Source organism: Cryptococcus neoformans, chromosome 1 (genome assembly GCF_000091045.1).
Source record: "Cryptococcus neoformans var. neoformans JEC21 chromosome 1, complete sequence".
NCBI classification, from domain to species: domain Eukaryota; kingdom Fungi; phylum Basidiomycota; class Tremellomycetes; order Tremellales; family Cryptococcaceae; genus Cryptococcus; species Cryptococcus deneoformans.
The window spans coordinates 1,338,861-1,361,360 of NC_006670.1; the positions used below are offsets into that span (position 1 = coordinate 1,338,861).

General features: G+C 47.0%; 10 protein-coding genes across 12 annotated transcripts in view; 6 read left to right on the plus strand and 4 right to left on the minus strand.

Annotated features, from left to right (window-relative positions):
* Positions 1-460, plus strand: part of CNA05040 (conserved hypothetical protein) — a 4,062-nt gene extending 3,602 nt beyond the window's left edge. The window contains exons 7-8 of the mRNA XM_024656292.1: positions 1-221; positions 283-460. The exon at positions 1-221 is cut by the window's left edge and continues 47 nt beyond it. Coding sequence (XP_024511919.1) covers positions 1-221; positions 283-305 — 244 coding nt within the window. The 3' untranslated portion in view covers positions 306-460. The remainder of the gene's footprint in view (positions 222-282) is intronic.
* Positions 461-464: 4 nt separating this feature from the next.
* On the minus strand, positions 465-2,092 carry CNA05050 (expressed protein). Its single transcript, XM_566795.2, has 4 exons — positions 1,835-2,092; positions 1,730-1,773; positions 891-1,675; positions 465-837 (listed from the first exon to the last, which is right to left on the minus strand). The coding sequence occupies exons 1-4, from the start codon at positions 1,929-1,931 to the stop codon at positions 603-605; spliced, it is 1,161 nt and encodes a 386-aa protein (XP_566795.1). The 5' UTR covers positions 1,932-2,092; the 3' UTR covers positions 465-602.
* A 1,450-nt stretch (positions 2,093-3,542) lies between these two features.
* Positions 3,543-5,450, plus strand: CNA05060 (acetyl-Coenzyme A acyltransferase 2, putative). The gene is made up of 9 exons (XM_566797.2): positions 3,543-3,781; positions 3,840-3,938; positions 4,002-4,100; positions 4,152-4,283; positions 4,334-4,431; positions 4,495-4,548; positions 4,606-5,033; positions 5,086-5,201; positions 5,262-5,450. Exons 1-9 carry the CDS (start codon positions 3,684-3,686, stop codon positions 5,371-5,373), a joined length of 1,236 nt encoding a protein of 411 aa, XP_566797.1. The 5' UTR covers positions 3,543-3,683; the 3' UTR covers positions 5,374-5,450.
* Positions 5,451-5,639: 189 nt separating this feature from the next.
* Positions 5,640-8,181, plus strand: CNA05070 (conserved hypothetical protein). The gene is made up of 8 exons (XM_024656293.1): positions 5,640-5,947; positions 6,037-6,317; positions 6,367-6,414; positions 6,467-6,557; positions 6,606-6,720; positions 6,774-6,913; positions 6,967-7,859; positions 7,917-8,181. The coding sequence occupies exons 1-8, from the start codon at positions 5,758-5,760 to the stop codon at positions 7,989-7,991; spliced, it is 1,833 nt and encodes a 610-aa protein (XP_024511921.1). The 5' UTR covers positions 5,640-5,757; the 3' UTR covers positions 7,992-8,181.
* A 533-nt stretch (positions 8,182-8,714) lies between these two features.
* Positions 8,715-10,381, minus strand: CNA05080 (hypothetical protein). Its single transcript, XM_024656294.1, has 7 exons — positions 10,300-10,381; positions 10,081-10,216; positions 9,895-9,995; positions 9,481-9,835; positions 9,242-9,426; positions 9,058-9,175; positions 8,715-8,997 (listed from the first exon to the last, which is right to left on the minus strand). Exons 3-7 carry the CDS (start codon positions 9,941-9,943, stop codon positions 8,865-8,867), a joined length of 840 nt encoding a protein of 279 aa, XP_024511923.1. The 5' UTR covers positions 9,944-9,995; positions 10,081-10,216; positions 10,300-10,381; the 3' UTR covers positions 8,715-8,864.
* A 2-nt stretch (positions 10,382-10,383) lies between these two features.
* Positions 10,384-12,863, minus strand: CNA05090 (translation initiation factor eIF-2B epsilon subunit, putative). Its single transcript, XM_566803.2, has 3 exons — positions 12,805-12,863; positions 12,438-12,755; positions 10,384-12,381 (listed from the first exon to the last, which is right to left on the minus strand). The coding sequence occupies exons 1-3, from the start codon at positions 12,844-12,846 to the stop codon at positions 10,468-10,470; spliced, it is 2,274 nt and encodes a 757-aa protein (XP_566803.1). The 5' UTR covers positions 12,847-12,863; the 3' UTR covers positions 10,384-10,467.
* A 179-nt stretch (positions 12,864-13,042) lies between these two features.
* Positions 13,043-15,730, plus strand: CNA05100 (WD-repeat protein, putative). The gene is made up of 9 exons (XM_024656295.1): positions 13,043-13,693; positions 13,755-13,857; positions 13,910-14,234; positions 14,278-14,398; positions 14,458-14,584; positions 14,644-14,940; positions 14,994-15,188; positions 15,244-15,252; positions 15,311-15,730. The coding sequence occupies exons 1-9, from the start codon at positions 13,109-13,111 to the stop codon at positions 15,625-15,627; spliced, it is 2,079 nt and encodes a 692-aa protein (XP_024511924.1). The 5' UTR covers positions 13,043-13,108; the 3' UTR covers positions 15,628-15,730.
* A 367-nt stretch (positions 15,731-16,097) lies between these two features.
* Positions 16,098-18,447, plus strand: CNA05110 (sulfite transporter, putative). Of its 3 annotated transcripts, none has more exons than XM_024656094.1 (6): positions 16,098-16,611; positions 16,678-16,916; positions 16,971-17,092; positions 17,144-17,747; positions 17,802-18,125; positions 18,193-18,447. In XM_024656094.1, the coding sequence occupies exons 1-5, from the start codon at positions 16,332-16,334 to the stop codon at positions 18,108-18,110; spliced, it is 1,554 nt and encodes a 517-aa protein (XP_024514166.1). In that variant the 5' UTR covers positions 16,098-16,331; the 3' UTR covers positions 18,111-18,125; positions 18,193-18,447. The 3 variants fall into 3 exon arrangements, with proteins under 3 accessions (XP_024514166.1, XP_024514167.1, XP_566807.1); XM_024656095.1 differs by having other exon boundaries at positions 18,202-18,447; XM_566807.2 differs by having other exon boundaries at positions 17,802-18,447.
* A 798-nt stretch (positions 18,448-19,245) lies between these two features.
* On the plus strand, positions 19,246-20,835 carry CNA05120 (conserved hypothetical protein). Its single transcript, XM_566811.2, has 6 exons — positions 19,246-19,483; positions 19,563-19,713; positions 19,769-19,886; positions 19,951-20,096; positions 20,142-20,432; positions 20,497-20,835. Exons 1-6 carry the CDS (start codon positions 19,279-19,281, stop codon positions 20,660-20,662), a joined length of 1,077 nt encoding a protein of 358 aa, XP_566811.2. The 5' UTR covers positions 19,246-19,278; the 3' UTR covers positions 20,663-20,835.
* CNA05130 (enolase 1, putative) overlaps positions 20,792-22,500 on the minus strand; it is a 3,966-nt gene continuing 2,257 nt past the window's right edge. Inside the window, exons 6-11 of the mRNA XM_566813.2 lie at positions 22,163-22,500; positions 21,881-22,114; positions 21,712-21,824; positions 21,465-21,660; positions 21,207-21,413; positions 20,792-21,153 (exon numbers count right to left, since the gene is read on the minus strand). The exon at positions 22,163-22,500 is cut by the window's right edge and continues 805 nt beyond it. Coding sequence (XP_566813.1) covers positions 20,932-21,153; positions 21,207-21,413; positions 21,465-21,660; positions 21,712-21,824; positions 21,881-22,114; positions 22,163-22,500 — 1,310 coding nt within the window. The 3' untranslated portion in view covers positions 20,792-20,931. The remainder of the gene's footprint in view (positions 21,154-21,206; positions 21,414-21,464; positions 21,661-21,711; positions 21,825-21,880; positions 22,115-22,162) is intronic.

Below are 22,500 nucleotides of genomic sequence, written 5' to 3' on the forward strand. Positions count from 1 at the left end.
CCATATCGAGGGCGAAGCCGAGGTTGCGCGCAAGCAGACTCATTTCGCGGACGATGGCGTAATCGACAAGCACGAACAAAAAGAACTCGATAAAGCGCATAAAAGGCAGTTGCAGAGTCGCGGAAGGGGGCCGGCACAAGTGAAGGCGTATAGGAGCGCCAAGTGGATGGCCAAGGGCATCACGGATCGATTGCCCGGGAATAAGCCCAAGACGAGAGAGCGTCAGTCTAATTTAGTTCCTTTAATCAGCCTGTTTGGATGTGAGCTAACTTTGATATGTAGCTACCGTTCAAACTGAGGTGTAAAATAATACCCACTGTAGCTAGCAAGAAAAGGATGTGTACCTATCGGAAATAAATGAGAATGATGAAGAGAAAGTGAATGTTATTAAGCAGTTGTTAGTGTAGCTTTTAGAACACGAAATCGCTTCTTGATATGTGAACAATTCCAGTACATTTTTGCGCGAATCTTTTAATTGTTTCATGTCCCTTGCTTACTAGCGTTGTGTTACCTTGGCGGCAAAATATACTTAAACGTGCGGACAGTCGGTTTGCATACAGAATATCAATGGAAAGAGCCTGATATCGTAATACAACAGGAGCTCATTCCTCTTCGTCCTCTCGCCCAGGAGACAACCTATCCCCATGAATGACACCCAAGGACCTTCTTCCTTCTCGCAGGGAAGCTGTGGGCGACGCTGGATGTCTCAAAGTGATAGGTGACAAATGAACAGCTGGTCTCGTACTGAACGGAGACGCAAGCTCTTGATCTTGGCGTGAAGAGTCGAGTGTGGGAAGTGGTGCACGTGTAAGCGGGGACTGCTGTGCGCGGCGAGAACTATCTTTATTTCGTTGGTTTAATGAACCAAATGATTTGAGAAGAGAACGTACAAAGGTTGTTCGGCATGGTTATCCATAACGCTCCCCCTCCTCCTCTTCATTCCGGTCCCAACTGCTCCCGAGTCTTCTTCCCTGCGTCTTTTCTCATGCCGCTCAGGGTATCCTTCCCTCTCCTTTGCCCAACTCCTTCTAGCTTCCCCTTCTGGCGCTTCTGGCGCGCCAGGACTTGGATGGCGTCTCGCAGCGTCTAGTGGCAACGCCCCAATTTGTTCATTCCGTACATCAAGCGGTTCAGAGGGTTTGTGTCTTGAATCTTCACCTCGATTTTCGAGTTCTCGTTCAAACTCGAGCCACCGGCGTCTATCCATTTCAAGGTCCTCGTCAAAAGCTTCGGCCTCTTGCATGTCGGGTGCGTCTCCAGTTGGATGGACAGGGACAGACATGGGAATAGAAGCGGTTACAGAAATAGGGGATCGTCTGCCGCTAGTCCCGAGATACTCCCTCTCTTCCTCTTCCTCTGCTAACCTTCTCTTCCTCTCAATCGCTTGCAACCTCTCCAACTCTCGTCGCTCTGCCTCAATCCTCTCCCTTTCCTTTCTTTGTATCTCCGCTCGATTATCATCGCTCAACTTGCTCCTTCCACTGATGCTGTCATTGACTACACTTTCGATAGCGGGCTCATCCCCTAAAGGACCAGACCGACTTGCACGCCCGCTCGAGTTGTTAAACCACCCGTTAACGTCCCCTTCTTCCGGTGCGAATCCTCGGAAAGTTGTACCACTTTCATCTAGTCGACGTTCTTCTTTCAGAGCGCGGTATGCTATTAGGTCGTTCTCCTGTACGGATAATCAATTAGCCAGACAGGTGTGGATTAGGAGACGGTGACGGACGTCTTCGAGTTCATGGATGAGTTGCTGGAGGGCAACATATCGCTCTTCAAATTTGAGGCATAAGCATTTGAGCCAAAGCTTAAGATCGGGTTGTCCTGTACGTACCCTGATACATTACCTGATCGTCCGAATATGCTGGGACATATCGGGGAGGGGCGAGTGGTGCTGGAGGTAGAGCAGGAAGTGATTCTTGGTCGGCCATGCTTCAAATGGTTGTTCCGCTTCCTGGTTTACTGATTCCAATCAAAGCTGGGATTTACCGATTTGGATAGTGCTGCTTTTACGGATTTGTGTATGTCTATAGGGAAAAGGAAAGCATGAGATATCGTTTGTCGCTACTATTTTGCTATTGACATCCGTCACTGTCCACACGTATTTAACATGACAAGCAGAATCTCCCGTTGTATCGATCTTCTGTCTCCATCATCATCCCGCCTTCTTTGAGAGGCGCTCACCGCCACCCATACAACGGACGATTATTATTACGCAACATGATGTTACCGGCTTGTTATTTATTTATTATCATTTTAGAATTTGATTCCGCTAGGAGTTATGGGTTGTTCTTTCGTTTTCAATCACGTACGTAGGGCCTGCGTGGCCGTCGACTTCTTACAAGTTTCAAGTTTATTTTCACCAGTTTGAGATGCGGGAAGTTTGATCTTTTGCAAGTTTGTCAAAGTGCTGGAAAATCAGCCCGACAGGGGATGACAAGTTTGCTGGGACTGTCCTTTTAACAGAAATCATGCTAGCGTGCCTCATTAGGGAACGCCTCGTGTAATGCACATCATCACGGTTTGCACTTGTGGAAGCTTGCTGTTATGTTGTAGTAGTGAACCTGCCTTCTATTTCAAAATGGCCAGGCCCCACAGCAAAGACAGGAAAAAAAAGGTAAAATGCTCATGTTATTACTGATCCTAGACAAAGGATTCGATTGCTGAGGATGGCTTCAAAAAGCATGTCTGGATAAAAGTGACAAAGGTCGTCAATGAATGAGTCTTCACCGTAACGCCCAACTTTGCCTTAATGACTTCATTCGTTGTGAGGATGGTTAAGCCACCAGAGAATATTCTGTGATTGGCCCTGCTGATGACGACCTTTTAAAACGCCGAGCAAGCACCGGCGTTTTGCAATAGTAAGCTTTCTGGGACTCAGCAAAGCTCTCCATGGTTCGAATAGATGCGGTGACAGCTGACTTGACTAGAAAGATTGGAGGTAAGAAGCGGCTCTGGGTGTTGATGAAGGGGAGGAGATGTACAGTCAGATTATTTCCATGAGCGACGGACGATGCGACGAGACGCAGAAGAAGCAAACGAGCTTTAGTTATCGTCTGTATGATTGTTGACTGACGAGGCAGGGTCCAGGGTTGCCCCACGTGTTAGCCGCATGCATGGGCTCTTGCAAGTTTGCTTCGCAAGTTTCTTTGAAAGTTGTCCGGCAGATTTCCAAGTTGCAGCTCAAACTTGCAGAACGAACCTTGGCAAATGCGGCGTGGCCGGCAACTTGAAACATGTCAATTTTTTGACAGGTTTGCGGAAACTCCCATACAAAATTTGCTTCCGTTGAACATGTTTGACCGACCGGAAGCAAATTTGTATGGGAATTTCCGCAAACTTGACAAAAATTGACATGTTTGAAAGTTGCCGGACAGGCCTGTCCGTTGTCCCGATCTCAGTCGGTTACACAGACGCATTCCAGTTCTTCTTCCTTCCCCTACCGGCCTGCCGCACAGGCTCCGACCGGTAGCTGCATAGCCGGGACAAGCGTCACTTCGTCCCTTCACGCTCTAAAATCATGACCTTACACGATTTGATAACTGGACCACCACGAAGTTCGTTTCCTGCGTTGCAATCATTATCCTCCTTGATATAAGGCCCTGATCCTATATTTCTTTTTTATAACTACAAACTAGACTGTTACAGCACCCAGTTGAAATATATACCCAGAGAACAACATCATGAGAATCACAGCTAAACGTCTTGCGTCGCATATCCCTCGTCAAGAATCATATATTGTTGCATCAAAGCGAACGCCTTTCGGAGCCTATGGAGGAAAGTGAGTGCACTTTCTGGTATTATTGCGGAAAGCATACTAACTGGTGCTTTGTGTGCAGATTGAGAGAGTTCAAAGCCTCCGAACTGGGAGGAATAGCTGGTAAGGCGGCGTTGGCAGAGTTGCCTCAAGGAATCAAAATTGACCAAGTCTTCTTCGGGTGAGCTGAGCAAATTCAGGCTTTCCAGATTTTAAATCAGATAATCTCTGACACCATGGTTAGCAACGTGACCCAAACCGACAACTCGACACCGTATCTTGCTCGCCATGTCGGTCATCTTTCGGGATTAGATTCCACCGTCCCTGCTTTGACTGTTAATAGGTGGGACGGTTTGGTACGGATTTCGTTCACTAGTGCTGACATTGATCTCAGACTCTGTGGATCTGGCTTTCAGACAGCTATCATCGGAGCCCAGCACATCGCCCTAGGAGAAGCTGAAGTCTGCCTTACTGGCGGTGTAGAAGCTATGAGTATGAGTCCTTATACTCTTTCTGGACTTACAAGGTGAGCTTTTGCAACAAGGGAGATAGAGTTGTCTCTAACATATAAACCAGGTACGGCTCAAAGTATGGCGTTGATCTGAAGATGGAGGATTCTTTGGCAGCTGCTTTGGTAGACCAGAATCCTGGTGGGCCCAAGACACCCATGGGCAGTGAGTGATACAGCTTCCATGGTGATCCGTGTAATCTCTGTTATAGTGCTAAGTATTTTGTAGTCACGGCAGAAAACTTGGCCAAGAAGTACAATATCACGCGTGATGAATGCGATGGTAAGTTCTGCCCTCATTTTAAATGTGCTCTGACTAATTTTGCATCGCGTAATGTAGCCTTCGCACTCATGTCTCAACAGCGCTATGCCGACGGTCTCGCCGCCGGCGCATTCGCTTCCGAGCTCATTCCCGTCACCCTCAAACCTATCAAAGGCGTCCCCCAAACCCTTGAAGCTGACGAACACCCCCGTCCCCAATCTACTCTCGCTTCTTTACAAAAACTTCCCTCAGTATTCATCAAAGGCACTGGTGTCGTAACTGCTGGAAATGCTTCTGGGATCTGTGATGGTGCTGCAGCGAATATATTGATGAGTGAGGAGGCAGTAAACAAATATGGGGTGAAGCCGCTTGCTAGGGTTGCTAGTTATGCTTGGAGCGCTTGTGAGCCCGAAATCATGGGGATCGGACCTGTGGTTGCTGTGAAGGAGGCTCTGAAGAAGGTGGGAAAGAGTGTAGGAGAAATGGATATTATTGAACTCAACGAAGTAAGTTCCGTCACCCTGGTGTTGTTGGGTTTAAGTTAACCTTCATACCCAGGCATTTGCTGCCCAGTGGCTTGCTGTTCAAAAGGAGCTTCAACTTCCTTCGGAGAAGACCAACATGTTTGGTGGCGCCATCGCCGTTGGGCACCCTCTTGCCGCGAGTGGGGCAAGGTAAGTATATTTTCTTGGATCTGTACATGTGATTTCATTTGACTGACATCGATATGATAGGATTCTGGCCAACCTCACGCATAACCTTCACCGACTGGACAAGCAATGGGCACTTGGAACAGCTTGTATCGGTGGTGGACAAGGGATTGCTGTAGTCCTTGAAAGATGTTGAGACGGAATGTAGCTGTAGGACCAAATGCGTAGATGTAAGAAGAGTAAACATACTGTTGTTTTATGCAAATACTATCGTGGCATCAACCACATGATTACTTTTAATCGCTTTCAGAGCATGTGTAGGGTCACTTGTCGCATGGCTGAAATATTCGATTAAAGAACGGTTCGGCATATGAGCCCCTTTCGAAAAAATAAAATAAAGCAATAAAAATAGATAGAAGCGTCGCGACGCGTCCTTGATGTCTTCAATCACAATAATCTCTTTCTCTTTTAATAAACCTATCTTTTCTTTCTTACAGCCCCGCTATTGGGATTCCAGTCTCAAATATTGACGCTCTTAACACATTTACCGACAGTTACTCAGCAATCCAAAGAGAAAAGAATGTCTGTTCCCCGACCAAGTCGATCCCCTCCTCCAGGCCCGAGCACACCCAATCTATCTTCCACTCACAATTCTACGAGTAACAGCGCTAGAGGGATTGAAGCTACCAAGGGGACCAGTTTATGGAATGAGATTCTGGCTAGTACCGATAGGCAGAAAGCGCTGGGGAGGAAGAATGTCATCTTACTCTGTAAGTCTGCTCTTTATTTTGTCTCTGGTAGAGGAGCAAAATGCTAATTGGCCCGTGTTTCCATATCGGTCTGACCTAATGTCGAGAAGCCGAACGCAATCATGGTCGAACCCACCTCCTCTCCCAATTGACCTCCTCCAGGAAGAAGAAATCAGCTAAACCAAATTCCGTCTTTTACTGGAACGGACAACCTAAATCTACCTCTCAGCCTGGAGACAGACGGGCTGGTCTGGCATTGGGGTACGAAGTAATTGATGCAGGAGAAGAGTACTCAGACTCCGCACCCCCGATTTCGGTGTTTTACCCGCCGTCTTCACATCCTAGTCTGCTTAAGCTGGTGCCTAGTGCCTTACCGCCAAAATCACTGGCTGTAAGTGCATTTCGTCTCGCTTTTATCGAAGACTTATGTGGAATCATAGGATACGGCGGTGATGATAGTGCTCGACTGGACAAAGCCTTCATCTATGGTATGTCTAGCGACACATCTATCTCTTCTTCTCGCCCTAACTTCCGATGTAGCTACAAGAACTTCTAAATTGGCTGTCGTGGGTTGAGGCGTGGGCATTGGGATCGGCTGAAAAAGGAGAGATTGAAGAACTGCATGAACGATGTGTGTGCTCTCTTGAATCAAATGGATTTGTCTGACCATTATAATTAGTACAATCATACCTGCAGCATTACACTGAGCCTTCGGCGACAAACACGGGCGTAACAGCTTATTCTGGTCTTGGTCCTCTTTTGCCCCTTGGAGCTGGCACTTTGACTCTCAACTCGTACTCTTCATTGGTTAAATGCTGGGGTTTTGATTGGCTGACTTATGACTTAGTTCCGGTATACCGATCATTGTTGTCTGCACCAAGGCGGATTTGATGGACAATGTAGCCGAAGAAATTGGGATCAAAGGTGGCCGATGGGAAGAAAGGACTGATTGGGTTCAGCAAGTTCTGCGAACTATCTGTCTTTCCTGTAAGTTATCGAACTTCCATCCAAGTTTTACGTATATGCTGAGTGTAAGCCAGACGGCGCGGCCCTTTTTTACACTGCTCCGACTCGGCCAACAACTTATTCTCTTCTCAAGTCATACCTACTTCACCGTCTCTACACCGTTCCTCCTTCTCTCAGCCCCGCTCCTACTTCTCTCACTGACCCTTCGCATATCGCTCCATCTCCAGCTCAAGGAGTAAGCACAAGATACCCTTTTGCGCACCGTGCCAACGTGTTGGATCGAGATGCGGTTATGGTCCCTTCTGGATGGGACAGTTGGGGTAAAATTAACGTCTTAAGGGAAGGGTTCGAACCTGAGAGGATTCATAAAGCTTGGACCGTCAGTTTGCGGTACCACGAGCAAAAGGAAATGGGAAGTTGCGGAGCAGACCACGGAGGAGACAATGGAGAAGAAGGCTTGGACGGCATATGGATGGGGATGATTCCTGATACATCTCGCGGCCCTCGACTTCCCGGTCCATCAGCGCTTTCCATCCAGTCTGAACCCGAACAGACCTTCCTTGCGCGCCACCTTGAAGTCCTCCTCAAAGACCCCAACCGGGATCCCCGTCAATCCTTCCGTTTGCCCTCTACCAGGAACGGACTATCTACTCCCGGTCCCGGCAGCAACTCTTCTGCTGCTAGCACTACAGCTGGTCTGGCCACGCCCGGTGTGGTGGGACCAATGATTGGTGATTCTCTGAGCTTGCCGGGCGTGGAAAAGGTCATGAAGGAAATGGAGGGTGGGAAAGAGAAAGAAGGAGAGGAGTTGAAAGAAAAGTTTGCGAGGCTGGGAAGAAGAGAGGGTAAGAGTTCGGGGTCAGGTTCCGGGGCCGCGGCTGGTGCAGATGGAGCGATAGGAGGGGAAAGAGTGAGAAATACTTCTGGGGGAACCCCTGCGATGCCGAATGAGGCTTTACATAATTTCGTGCGTCGCATCTCCCACTTGTGCTGAGTATCTAAAGCTAATGCGTAGACAAATCAGTTCCAAGGATTGCTGGCCAATCGAGGGAAGGCGGCAACGCCGGTCAAAACGCAGAGTTCGGGAGAGAACAAGTAGAGATCAAGGAGGCCTCCAGCGGCTGATATGGAAACGCCTACCAGAAGGGAAAGGGGAATATTGTAGATACGATATGGTGGGAAGGTCTGGCGAGCATGAACGATAATTCTCCTTATTCTAAGTAAAGGGTTTTTCGGTGTGAATGTATCATCAATAGCAAAGTAACGGACTGTGATCGAAAGTAGTGTTGGTTAAGGCGAACAAGCAATTAGCTGTGTTAATTAATAATGAGGATATGTGATTCCTGCTGCATTTTCCTTGAAAAAACTGTAACATATAAGTAAGTGTGCCATACATATTATAATTATATTAGGCCTCCCTCCCTATAATGGGTGCAATCTACAAATAGTACAATCAAGTACTGGGTCCCTCAGCTTAAGCTTTCTGATATTAGTTGATGACTGATGAATGATTGATGATAAGAACGAAGCGTATTATGGTGGCCCATTGACGAAAAGGGGTGAATTTCAATTTTCGCCTTGAGTAATAATTATATATATGTATGTAAAGCAGTTGATGATATCCAGCTTCCAAAATTTTCAGGAGTTTATATATGATGAAATATGAAATACAATTATCTCTTGGCGCGTATCAGATGATTAGTAGATAGCCGAAGGAAGTGAGTGTATCAAAACGAACGTAAAATGTTGACGCCTTCCGTCGTTCGTCACGTCGTTAGGTGCGTGCGTGTGCGTGCACTGGACGGACATAATGTATATTTGCTTCTATAACAATTCATCTGTGACTTGCTCAAAACATACACTAAAACATACGGAAGCTAGAAATAGGTGACAAAGGATTATGTATCAATGCCCACAGTGACAGACAACAACAACTACCGGATGCTATTATTATTGCTGCTTCATGGGATCCTTATGGGGAGATCTCATAAAAAAAGTGAGCCCAGTCCAAATGATACAAGTACTTGGAGCTTGTCTTGAGATTTCCGATGGGAATGGAAATGTAAGAGTCATCACCAGTACCACTGGGGTTCCACACCACCACACTACAATCAATCTTCATCAGCACACTAACAAATATTGCTGTTGTAAGTGCATATACTTACTTGTCAGCCCCATCCATTGTGCTGAGAGTGTAATATTGATTTGCTTTCAAGGAAGCATCAGGGGCATCAGATGTTCTGATGAGCACAGGTGTACCGTCAATCTTGCTCATCCAGGTGGCTGTGGAGTTCTGTAAGCTCATTGAACCAATTTCGAATGAAGATGAGAGAGATAAGGTCAATTTACCCCAGGTGGTGTCGTCAGATGGGATACTTTCGACGACCGCATACTGTCCGGTCAAGTAAGTCAGGCCCCACATTCCGGCGGTCTCGACAGCGGTGACGTTGCTGTAGTCATTGGTGATGAGTTCACCACTGTCGACTCCAGGCCCACCCATGGCTATGATTGCACGATTGAAACCACCACCAAACCTACATTCGTCCTTCAGCCTTTTTTCTCCACCACTCTATCTTCGATTAACCTACCAAGCAGTCCCGTTATTATCCGCGATGTTTCCAATCGCGTCGGTATAGTTGACGGTCGTGGTGGTGGAAGCCAGCGTTAAGTCATATGTCGTGAAATTAGCGGAAGCTCCATCATACAGCACATCTCCTTCGTCAAGCATGAGGATATTTGATACGGGCCACATGTGATTGCATTTTGAGATGGCACACAAAGCTGTGACAAGCCAATCGGCACCGGAGTGAAGCTGAAGATCGGTACATTTGGCAACGCCGTCTTCACCAAGAAGAGGACCGGAAGTAGCAGAGGAAGACGCAGCAGAGCTGGAAACGGAAGAAGCCGTTATCGTGGCAGAATCGGGCGCCGGAACAGCCATTGCTGAATCGCCCGTGAGTCACTGGCACTCACCCGTAAATCTTGAAGAAAGTGCAACTCACCCAACAATGGGATTCCTATAATCACAGCAAGCTGAATCTTTTTGACCATCTTGAAACACTCGTAGCACTATATAAAAGCTTCTTCCTTGGGAGTTCAATGCCTTAATAATTCGTGATTCAGCACACACTGTCGTCCGTATCACTGTTGTTTCCTGGCAGCAGCTGGGATAAAGAACTGTTACCTACTAGCTTTATCTATCCTGGACAGCAGCGCCAGAGACGCTCGCTGTATGCGATATGTTTGAATGTATCCCCCTTTCAGCCGAGCATAAAAGGTGTTGAACAGCAATTTAGGGGTATTTTGCCAAGCGGCCGTAGTCTGCTGTTCCTTTATAAGTTTGTGAAACGCGTTGGGCTTTGGATAACAGGAAGAAGGGTTAAAGAACTTCCTTTATTATCACATACACCATGATATCAATGACCCAATAATGCGCTGCTTTAATCCCTCTCATATGAGAATGCTTATGCGGTTGAAATTATAATTACGCTTGAAGATATAGCGGACGATAACCCTTTCACGTATGAATGGCTCTCATTACTTACTCGTAAATGCATAATGTCGAATCTCTCCAACTACGCATCATCACTCTCTTCCTCGCTGCTGCTCTCTTCTTCCCCACTCTCACTGTCCATACTCTCCAAAACGTCCACATAACCTTTGCCCTTTGCCCAACTTTCCCTCCATCTCGCCTTTTCCTCTTCCCCCTCCTTGCCTTTCTTACCAACCCCTTCACCTTGCGAGCTGCTCATCTCCCTCCATTCCACAAGCTCGTCTTCACCAACCAAATCTGTCTCATACATTGCACGAAGAATGATACCAAACCAAGGAATGTAAGCAAAAGGGACGGTAGAGACGCAGTACTGTTGAGCGTCAAGGATGAGGAGCGTAGGGTCCGATGTAAGGTTAGCCATTAGAGGGCCCCATCGTGAGAAGATCTTGACAGCAGAAGAGAGGATGGAGGTAGCGGGGCCGCGTACATCGATCTTCGACACAAAAAACTTGACGACTTCTTCTCGAGCACGTTCAAGACCGGCGTTGTAACCCATGACCAATGTACGTAACTCGAGCAAGGCATTTTCGATCTTGTGATCCTCCTCGTAAGCTCGTTGAAGGGAAGCGGCGGCTTCACTATAGAACGCCTTGTCCGGCCCGGCATCGAGTGAAAGGGAGGGAATGTCAGGGAGAGACGTAGAAGATGCGTCTGAGAGAGGAGACGAGGGGGCAGAAGAGGATGCGGCAGAAAGAGTGGAAATGGACGTGCTCGGGGAAGAAAGGTTGGACAGGCGGCGGCCGAGTTGCAAGAGCTTTTTGTTTCGAGGATGCTCGTAAGGATCTTCACCCTCATCCTCGGAATCCGAAGGAGGTTCCTCCTCCTCATTGGGCCAGAGGTAGCCAATAGAGTCTTCACCGAGGAATGAAAGAATCTCCTCTTTCTCGAACTCGTCCCTTTCCTCATCAGAATCCCAATCGTCACCTCTGTAAGGCTGCCTTCCAATTCTTGAGAAGTCCGGAACAACTACCCCCTTGCCAAGCCTAACACCGTTTCCGAGCAATACGCCCTTGCCAATCTTGCAACCGTGTCCGATGACGACACCTTCGCCAATCATACACTCCTCCACTACACATCCTTCCCCGATCTTGACATCGTCGAAAACATAGCTCTTCCTGATTATACTTCCTGCCCCAATTTTACAGTCTGCTCCCAGAGTCGATTGACGGACAAGTGTGTTGTGGGCGAGGGCCGATCTAGGACCAATAAGAAGAGGACCACTCAATGTCGTTGTTCGGGAAAGAACGACTGATTCCTTGGCAATATACACATTTCCAGCTCTCAATTCATATTGCGAGCCTCCCGGTTCGTTCAAATCAGGAGCGAGCGGGAATGCCCATCTCCTTAAAACATCCCTAGTGACTTCACCAAAGGTTCTTGTATCTCGTACACTCTCCACGTATCTGCCGCCACCAGCTCGAGCATCCAGACTTTCCTCCTCTTGGCCTACAACATGAACAGCAATCTTCTTACCGAGAAGCTCGGATGTAAGGACACCATTGACAAAATGTCGTCGGAGGTCATGGTAGTCAAAGTTTTCAGTACAAAGAGCAGGTACATCGGCCTCGCAAATGTCAACACCAAGGTCGCGGTATCCCCCTTGGTTGGACGATGACGGCGAAGTACCAGACCATATTTCATAAGTGTCGATGGTAGCTGGGAATGGATCGAGGAAGAGAGATGAGGGGAAGCTGATACGTGGTTGAGTAGGTGAAAGTGGGTGGGGAGCATAGTGCAATAATCTGGAAGAAGGTGGGTGGACGAGCATGATGGGTGACTCGGGGTGAGGACGACCGCCACGACTGACGCCCATGGTCATGATAAAGTTTTTGTCGACGTCACGGCGCTTCCTGTGGGCATCTATAATTTTGGAGAGGTCGTAGTTGGAGATAAGAGGAGAATGTACGAGGATAAATGGATTATCAGGATTCAAGACCTACTCCAATTAGCACTTTGGAAGTGGAAAATAACAATAATACACAGACGACTTACGTGCATGTCATCCAGCTCACGCAAAGCATCACCTGCTGATCGAGCTGTTTGAGAAGACAAGCAATGAATGTCCAGCATCGCTCTATAAGGCGAAGACTCGACAAAAGTCCTAATCTTATCCGCATGCACACCACAGAAGATGAACACTTGTTTGACCTTACTCAAACTCAAGCTCTCCAAAGTCCAAGCCAAAAGTGGTGTTGAACATAACGGCAAAAGAACTCGAGGTTGGTCTGTACAAAGAACCTCAAAGCGACGGTTGTAGGAGTCTGCGAGGACTACGGCTTGTAGAGGGGCTTCGTCCACATTGTCCGCCTTCTGTAAAAACAAGATGTCAGTGGTGTTCATGGCTGTGAAAATGACTAACCTGTTTTGGTTCGTTCTTTTGTTGGTGCTTTTTAGGTGGCATGTTACCGGCGGATATGTGTAGCAAAGTCGAAAGAGATACTCGAGACGTTCATCATTGTTCATAGCCAAAAGTCGCTAGAAAAGAATTAATATCAGGCTCATATTACGTAACGTCATATGTGCTTCGAGGCCTCCACATACCCGGTTACAGTCTACGTAGTAGTAGCGATTACTATAAGTACTAAATTCACCGTGACTCCTAGCTGCAAACGCTTACAAATTCATTGACTGCATCTCCACATTGTCGAATCGAATACCTCGCAATGCCACCTCGGCAGCATTACATTGTCAGTAGCGATGACGATGACGATGAGGATTATCAGCCGTCTGATCCCGAAGTTGCACTGCTCGATCTCCTTCATGATGGATATGAGCTCTACGAAGAAGATTACAACGAAGATGACACCGACGATGAAGATGAGGAGGACGATGATGGTTTAATGGTCGACGAGAATGGAAACATCATTCGAGATGATGGCAATGACTTTGATGACGACCAGGAGATGTCTGATGACACCGAGTCTCGGGCCTTTGCCGATCTCCTCGAATTTGCCCAAGCGGTGGACGACGGTGAATCACCTCTCGCCTTTCTGTCGGGTAGGGTATCAGGTTCATTTCCCAGCATTTTACATCGACTGGCAATGAGGAGTGATTCCCGATTTAGAAACAATGATTGGGCTTCAAAAGTCAAGAAGAAACAGACGGTGGCGGATCCGAAGGGGACGGAGCTATTGAGGAGCGGGGAATTTGGAAGGGTCGGAAACTGGCAAGCACCTGGTAAGGCTGGGAGACAAAGGTTGAGACGGTGGCAAAGGGCAGTCAAGGGTTGGAAACCCCCGAGATCAACAGTGATTCATATCAAAATGCCGGACAAGTTTGAGAGACTGACTATGACTTACCGTTGATCAGACAAGCCAGCACCTCGTACCCAACGAGCCTGGAACAGTTGTTGCGTACTATCCCTCCGTACCTTACGTCGGTCAGTTTGCTGGGGAAGATTACTCCATCTTCTGTAGGTCATCCTTGCAGATAGTGAATGGCCGTTCTCTGACTTGTGTCATTAGACACGGCGACCCAATACTTCACTTTACATCTTTATTCTACGACGCAATACTTGAAGAGCAAGGATAACATCCATCAACGTCGTACTGCTCGCCCTTCTGATTCAACCCGACTCACACTCACACCATCCACGCCTCCCGCTCAGGGTAATCAGGTAATCGAGGACGAAGATCAAGGCGGACAGGAAGATGATTGGGAAGACGAGGATGACTATGTCTCTCGACCTTCTGTCATAGAGGATTCTAGTATGAAGCGCATCAAAAGAGTGCAAGGCGTAGAAGGAAGATGGACAATCACTGACTGTGATGCCGATAAGAAGGGAGAGAAGTGAGTTTGTTAGATATTGACTTTCAAGACTAACTTCCTGTAGGATGATTTATTCCTCGATCACTCCTTACGTCCATATGCTCTATACAGATGAGTTCGATCAAGAACATGTTGAGCTTGATTTTTCCGACCCTCGGGAACGGGGAAATTACTACAGGTCTGGAGTACGTTTGGACCAGCTCCTGAAACATAGACACTTCCCGCTCATCTCATTTGTTTGTAGATCTGGAGTATCAGATTCTCTGCAGATGGTAAAGAGATTGTAGCAGGAGCATCTGACGGAAAGATCATGGTTTATGATATTAACGCCCAACGACGATCGTTGAGTGTTTCTGGTCATGCCGAGGATGGCAAGTTTCCCCCCCTGCTCCTCCATCTTAATCACCTTGCTAACCCATTGTCTATGCAGTTAACGCCGTCTGCTTCGCAGACCATTCATCCACCAACATCCTTATCTCTGGTTCCGATGATGGATATATTAAGGTCTGGGATAGACGATCTCTCTCTTCGCACGTACCTTCCGGTGTCCTCGTCGGCGCTACTGAAGGTATCACTTACACTTCGCCCAAAGGTGACGGTAGGTATATAGTGGCAAATTCGAAGGATCAAGCTGCAAGGCTGTATGATCTGAGGAAGATGAGGAGTTATGGGGATTTTGTTGATGAGCCGAATGCTTCTCAAAAGTATGGTGCTGCCGGTTTTGATTGTGAGTTTCTATGTATTCGAATGATGAATGCACTGTGCTGATCTTGCCGACAGACCGAGACATGCGCTACCCTCGATCAGAGCCTCGCTCCCACCCACAGGATTGCTCGGTGATGACCTATAGCGGTCATTCTGTCCTGCGAACGCTGATCCGATGTCACTTCAGCCCCATTGAGTCGACTGGGCAGAGCTACATCTATAGCGGCAGCGCTGATGGAATGATTCATGTCTGGAGTTTAGATGGTCGAGGTGAGTGTCTAATTGTAGCCAAACTTACAAGATGCTAATGGCCATTTGGTTGCAGTTGTTCAAGGTCCATTTCATCGTGCCATTTAAATACCGTCACCTTTTGCTAATTATCCATTCCATAGTGCTCGATCGATCCGCTTCAGAAGGCCTCTACTCGAGCCAAGGTATTTACTCCGATCCGTCCGCCCCCGCTCACTCCACTCAATCCTCCCGCACAAACCTCTTTGGCTCCTACTCTCACGCCGTGAGGGATGTCGCGTGGCATGGATACGAGCCTACTCTCATGTCGACGTGCTGGGATATGATGGGTAGTATGCGAAGAGGCGGGACAGTCGCGAAACATGAATGGAAGGGCCTTGGCAAGAATGGGCTTGCTAAGCTAGAGGACTGGGAAATAAGAAGGAAGGAGGAGAATGAAGGGAGTCGGGCGACAAATTAGATCGAAAAGGTAGACTGCGGTTGTATTTATGCGTTTGGCCGTTTGTTTATTGTAGTGAATTCCTTTTCGACTGTATTGATCAATAATTTCATGCTGGATCCGTATGTATAATGCTATGTCTTACATCGTTTGCCTTCTGCAATAATACTACAAGTAGTAGTTTGATGCTGCCCACGATTGTGTCGCCATGCGATGATAAAGGTGCAATGGATAGCAGCGCTGAGAAATAAATAAATAAAAAATTACCACACTTTTGGTCAGCTGATGGAACAACACATCTAGAACTTATCATTGATGAATTGCTGGGCCCTTTTAGAGCAATGATTTTGAGAAGATGTGCGGTATAATAGTAGCAGGCGAGAAGAAAGAGGTGCCGTACCATTATTTAAAATTCGATTTCCTAATAATGGTGTCTAAATTTACTCCTTTCGCCACTGGAATTCCGAAAAGACGCTTTTCACTGACTTCGGTTTCATTCACCTGACTGCTTCTTTTTCCGATACATAATACGGCCCATCAATCATGCTTTGCATGCTTGAATGTACAGACAGACAGCAGATCACCGTTAACACCGACTCACAAACGATACATCGACACAAACACAAATAGATTCACCACAAGTTTGCGCTGGAAAAGGCTCTCGACAGCCGACTCTAATCGACGATTCTCTTTCCCAGACAGTCGACACAGCCTTTGGAAATTTTATGGTCGTAAAATCTACAGCGGCAAAAAATATGTCTCATGACACTCGTCGTGACCAACGAATTTCAAGGGATGATCAGCTAGCTTCGGTATCAGGTGTCTCAGAGATTACTATCGCGGAGTCTAGCACCAGGGGCCGTCTTTCGTCGTGCGATACAAATCCTGCGAGTATAGGTAGTCGCTCGCGAAATTATGAGGTCAAGCATGAGCCTGTAAATCTATCGCGGCGAGTAATGAGACGGGTCGAGCATGCGATATTGAACATCTCTCCAGCATTCTTTTGTGGGTCATTCTTGTTTGTTTTGCGGTACCGTAACTGACAATCGGTGGAAACGATCGGTTGTATAGCTTTTAATATGGGCACAGGCATCACATCAATTCTTCTGTATAATTTACCTTTCAACGGTGGCTGGTTACGTCGCCTCGGAGTGGTAGTGTTTATTTTCAATGTCGTCCTCTTCATTCTTTTTGCTGTTGCCAGTGTTGTGAGAATATTAAGATGGAAGGGAATCTTCTCGGCAACGCTGAAGAACCATTTATCGGGGCTGTACTGGGGAACGTTACCAATGGGCTTCATCACAATAGTGGTATGTCCAGGCGAGTCTCCGCATTGGGGTACATTATTAACTGAAGATGTCAAGAATATGATTGCATTCACATGTGTACAAAATGGGAAGATGGGCTGGGCCAGGACAGCGATAGGACTATGGTGGGTAGATGTAATACTTTCAGTCATCATCAATCTCGGGATGGTCTACGTTATGTGAGTTCATCGATCTGTGTTACTGAAACATGGCGTCTAATAATTGTGTAGGATCACCCGCCAAAATCATACTACCGAGGCTATGTCAGCCGCTTGGTTGCTGCCTATCGTCACGTGCGTTGTCGCTTCCTCTTCAGGCGGCGTGGTCTCGTCGGCTATCATGTCGTATAGCCCTCAGCTCGCCAGATCTATCATCATTGTATCCTACATCGTCTGGGGTATTGGTGTTCCTTTTGCCCTTTTTGTCATCTGTAACTACCTCCATCGCAGCTTTTTGTATGGTGCTCCCCCCGTTGCAGCGTTGACGAGCACTTATCTTCCTCTGGGTCCCTGTGGACAAGGAAGCTTTGGTATTATGGCTTTAGGCAAAGCCGTTCGCGAACTGGCGTACAACCACGGGATAGGTTTCGCCGTAATTCCTGATGGTGTGGCAGATGCTGTTTTGAGGAGAAATATCATTTTGCAAATGGCCGACGCCGTCTACACAGGAAGTTTAGTTACAGGCCTTATATTATGGGGTTTGTCGTTTTGCTGGTATGTTCTAGCTACGACAGTGTTGCTAGACCATTGGTGGAATACGAACAGAGCATACTTCGGCAGAGAGTCATTTAGTGTAGGGTTTACCGCCCTGATTTTTCCAATTGGCGTCTGGGCTGTGAGTGTTTGACGTAACTCCTGGATGAAAAAGCTGCTGACCTATGGGAAATAGACGGCCACAACAACGTTAGCAACTGAATTCGATTCATTGGTCTTCAAAATCCTTGGTACAATAATATCACTTCAAGTCATCTTCAACTGGATCTACGTCATGCTCTTGACAATTTACAAAGTGTGTGACGGTACATTATTCATAGCGCCTGAGTTGGATATTTTCCCCGAAAGGAATCCGCCGTTAAGATGGGTGAGGCATGCTTCAGCTACGGCGAAGACTTGCAGAAAGGAGGATATTGAGCTTTCCTTCACTTCCACAGAGGAAAGACGTGTTGGATTGGGGGACTCTTATGGGGAAAATGACTAGCATCGATTGGGTGCGGTGAGTGATACGTAACGTTGAGCCAACTATGATCAAAATTGAATATAAACATGACAATTAATGTAAGCAATAATAGATGACATAACCATATGGAAAAATCGACAGGATCATCAGCATTATCTACTTCCACGTTAGAAATGTTTACTACGTACTATTTCTTCTTTTCGAATACTCTCCAGTGGAACCCGGCGATAGTATTATGGGAATAATATGTAGTAGTTATGTGAAATTTGTCAACGATGAGAGATGAACTGTAGCGCTATAACAAAATGGGGGTGACTCACACTATGGTTATTATCTAAAACCATCAAAGTGACAGTCTGGAGGAATGAGTGGGAAAACATGTTAAAAAGCAATTTTCTTTATTTGGCTACTCCTACTGGCAGAAGAGTGCCCTATATAGCTCATCAAAAGTATTGGTGTACATTGAAATCTCAGTGTCCTTGCGTAATCCATGGCCAAAGGTTGCTCGCTGACGAAGAAGTTGCGTTGTTCATGCAGCGTATCGCCTTCTTGATATGTTCCGCTCCTATCATTTGTTTGAGAACCATATCACGATAATTGATGGGTTACTTTGGGTACATGACGTCGTATCGCTCCAACTCTCCTTCACTGCTCAAGGACGCGAACGGGAATTTCTGGAATTTGACTACTCAGGAGCTCTACGAACTGAAGGATCTAACGGAAAACGAGAGATGAGTTATAATATTGGGACGAGTGCCCACACTGAGTCAGTTAAACAAATATAGGAGAGAAGTCATGGATTCTATCTTTCGAGAAGACAAGACAAGACTCGCTTTGGGCCGTGAAAGCTGGTACAACCAGTGTGTATCATCACATTGTGAGCTTGCAGAAGGAGGAACCCATGGGGTGGCAGACCTTGAACAGCTGTCGAATGATGTCTATGTGGAACGAAACGAAGGATATTATAGTGATGGACATGAGATTGAGGTTGGGGAGGAGATTAGTGAAGATCATAATGTCACCATCATGGAAAGAAATTATTCGGCTACGTAGGACAGAGGAAGCATGATGCAGCAGACGGAGAACGACGATTGATGACAGATACGTGGTTTTTGTTCTATTCGCTGGTCTCGTCACCATTCAGCAGTTTCGTCCTTCCATCTCTTCACTGAGAAGAATTCCTCATTTGATGGGTGACGTCGTGCCGACGCAGCCATCACGTTGGTGGATTCAATATATAAATACTCAGGTCCCCTCTTCTTTGCAGTCCAGCTTTGAATATACTTTTTTAGAATTCATGCCCATGTCATCCATCCCTACAACAGGCAACCGCACCAAACTTGCTTCTTCTTTGGCGGCTTTTCTCAAAGAAGACGGTAAAGATCTCCATTTGGGTAAGGGGAGCCAGAAAGCTGCCGCGGGCTAAAAACTGACACTTTCACTTGCCTTGCTTTCCATCTCTTTTGAAAACAGGCGGAGATGAAGACTTCCACGCAGAACGAAGGAAGCACACTGAAATACTAGGGATTCACAGGATTCAAGGAGCCCTTGAAGTCCCTATCGGAGAGGTTCAATTTACTGCGATTAGGGGCCCGCACGGTTGTATACCCCTTCGAATCTTGAAGTAAGCCCCTTGCCAGGATTAACATTTCCGCGTAGAGGGTTCACGCGATTGGTAGGCCTAGTAATCCAGGTGACAGGGCCTTGGTATATATGCATGGAGGCGGGTATACCGTTGGATGTGCAGATGACTTTGAGAGGGGTCTCAGAGTTGTCGCCGAAGAGTCGGGTTTCACAGTGAGCATAGAAATGATAGAACTAGCAACGGATACGCTTACACTGCATGTGCAATCATTCCTAGGTAGTGATCGTCGAGTATAGACTAGCACCCGAGTACAAGTTCCCCACTCAATTGGACGAATACGAAGCAGTCGTGGCCTGGCTCCAAGGCGAAGAGGGAAAGAAGAGAGGGATCAAGAAGGTTGTGGGAGGAGGCGACTCGGCAGGGTGAGTCATTAGATAGTCGAACAACGAAATTGACACAATCATCAGTGGAAATATGACGGCAGCTCTTGCCCTTCGTTTACATGACCAGAAAAAGGCAAACCTCGCAGCCCAATTGCTTCTCTACCCCGAAGCTAGGGTCCCTTTTGACACTAAAGCCTGTGCCGAGAATAATTCGGGATATTACCTCGAGGCAAATGGTATCTTCTCATTTGCCGACCATTATTTGCCTCGGGGTGTTCCTCCTTCGGATAGGTACATCTCCCCGGGAATGCAAGATGTTGGGAATTTGAAAGATTTGCCGCCAACATATGTCTTCACCGCTGGTTTTGACCCGTTGTAAGTTTACCTTCTTCATTTCGCTAGCGAATGTGTTCTAACAGTACCTGTTATCGGGTTTTAGGCGGGATGTAGGTGTCGAGTACGCTCACAAATTGCAAGAGGCCGGCAATGAAGTTGTTTGGAGACATCGCCCTGATCTCACGCATGGTTTCCTTCAATTCGGGCACTGGAGCGAAGAGTGTGAAGAGGCAACCAAGGAGGTCGGGAAAACTTTGAAAGATCTATAATAATCATCAGGAAATCTTAGAAAGGAGGGTTGTAGCGCCACTTTAGTGCAAAATCAGTATTCATTCGATATTTTAGGATGAATGCCATGGATAAATGTCAACAAGCAGGGCCCATTGGTAGAGGAAATCCATGATATCTGCAAAGTTTAACATATCTATAATGCATACGCAGATGAACGATGCCTTCTTATTAGATCGTTCAAGATGTTTGCTACTCTGCTAAGTACAACTTAACTACTCGAATGCCCAAAAAGTGACATCAACAAAGTTCAAACAGGAGGAGCAATGGTACTCTCCATCCTAAGGGTCTTGTCGGTAGGTCCCTTGGAAGGGGGGGCATGTCTTCGGATCCAAATTCTTTTGAGCCACTTGTAGAGCTCAGTAGCACCGACATACACAATGATCATGCCGAAGATAATACCCCATTCCCACCTGGGACCGTCGAGCAAAAACACCTTGTTATTAATCACAGGAATGTACACGACAGGGAACTATGTTCATCATTAATTGACGTCGTAGGCCAGATAGATGGAAAAGGGCTTACAGCGGAAAGACTGAGGACAACGACACACCACAGCAACACCTTGTTGTCACGCAAATTGATTTGGGCCAACCCTTTGTTCAAGTGCTTACACTCCAAAGCATGGATCATGAGGACAATAACGAGGGTGGCAAAACAGGCAGCTCGAGCCTGATAGACGGGATCACAGATGCTGGGATCATCTTCGTTACAAAAACGACCTAAATCTCCCTACTCATAAATCAGTAGTCACCCTTTTTCAGAGATGCAAATTGAACTTACAGGATAGTATCCCCAGAGTACAATGACGAAGTTGACCAAACTGATGGAACCCATCAGGAAGCCGTAGAAGATCAGGTCGATGTAAAATTCGAGGGTAAAGATTTGATGGTATACTTCGGGCCCCTGCTCCATGGCGTCGATAGCTGTAGGTTCAAGACCTAGGGCAAGGGCTGGAGGTCCGGCAGCGAGAGTGTTGCTAAATGGGAGTCAGCCAAGCTTCGTGCAAGAATCAGGTAGTGACACGTACATCCAAAGAGCGGCAACAGGTGACAGGGGGAACACAGCCTGACCATTCTCATCCTTGAAAGCGAGACCAATCATCAGAACGATGATTTCAGCCAAGTTACCCGAAAGCAAGTACTAAAGAAGCCAAATCAGCTTTGTTTCCATCACATCACATCCATCGAATCACTCACGAGCAAGAATTTAGACAAATTCTTGAAGACAGAACGACCCTTCCTAATAGCTCGAATGATGGTGCTGAAGTTGTCATCACTGAGGACGATACGCGCTGACTGCTTGGCAACATCGGAACCAGTACCCATGCCAACGCCCACATCGGCACGCTTGAGGGCGGGGGAGTCGTTGACGCCATCACCAGTCATGACTGTGCTTTGTCCTCGTCGATGAATGGCATCGACCATTCGAACCTGGGAACTGTCAGCCAAAAACATACCATTAGATGTTAAACGGCTCACCTTGGTCTCGGGGGCGCAGCGAGCAACGACAAGAGGCAACTCGGGCAGTTGATCAATTTCGTCTTCGCTCAAAGAGTCGAATTGCTGACCTGTCATGACGGAAGTCTTTGAGTAAGTCTTATCAAGAATACCAATGTTGAGAGCGATAGCTGTCGCGGTAGCAGGGTGATCGCCTGTCAACATCCGAGGGGTGATACCAGCCCTGAAACAATCAGCAACAGCGCCAGCAGATTCCTTTCTGGGTGGGTCGAAGATACCAGCAAGACCGAGGAAGTGAAAATCGGCTTCGAATGCGTCTCGAGGGGTAGATTTGACTTCGTCGACCATGCTGACAGGAA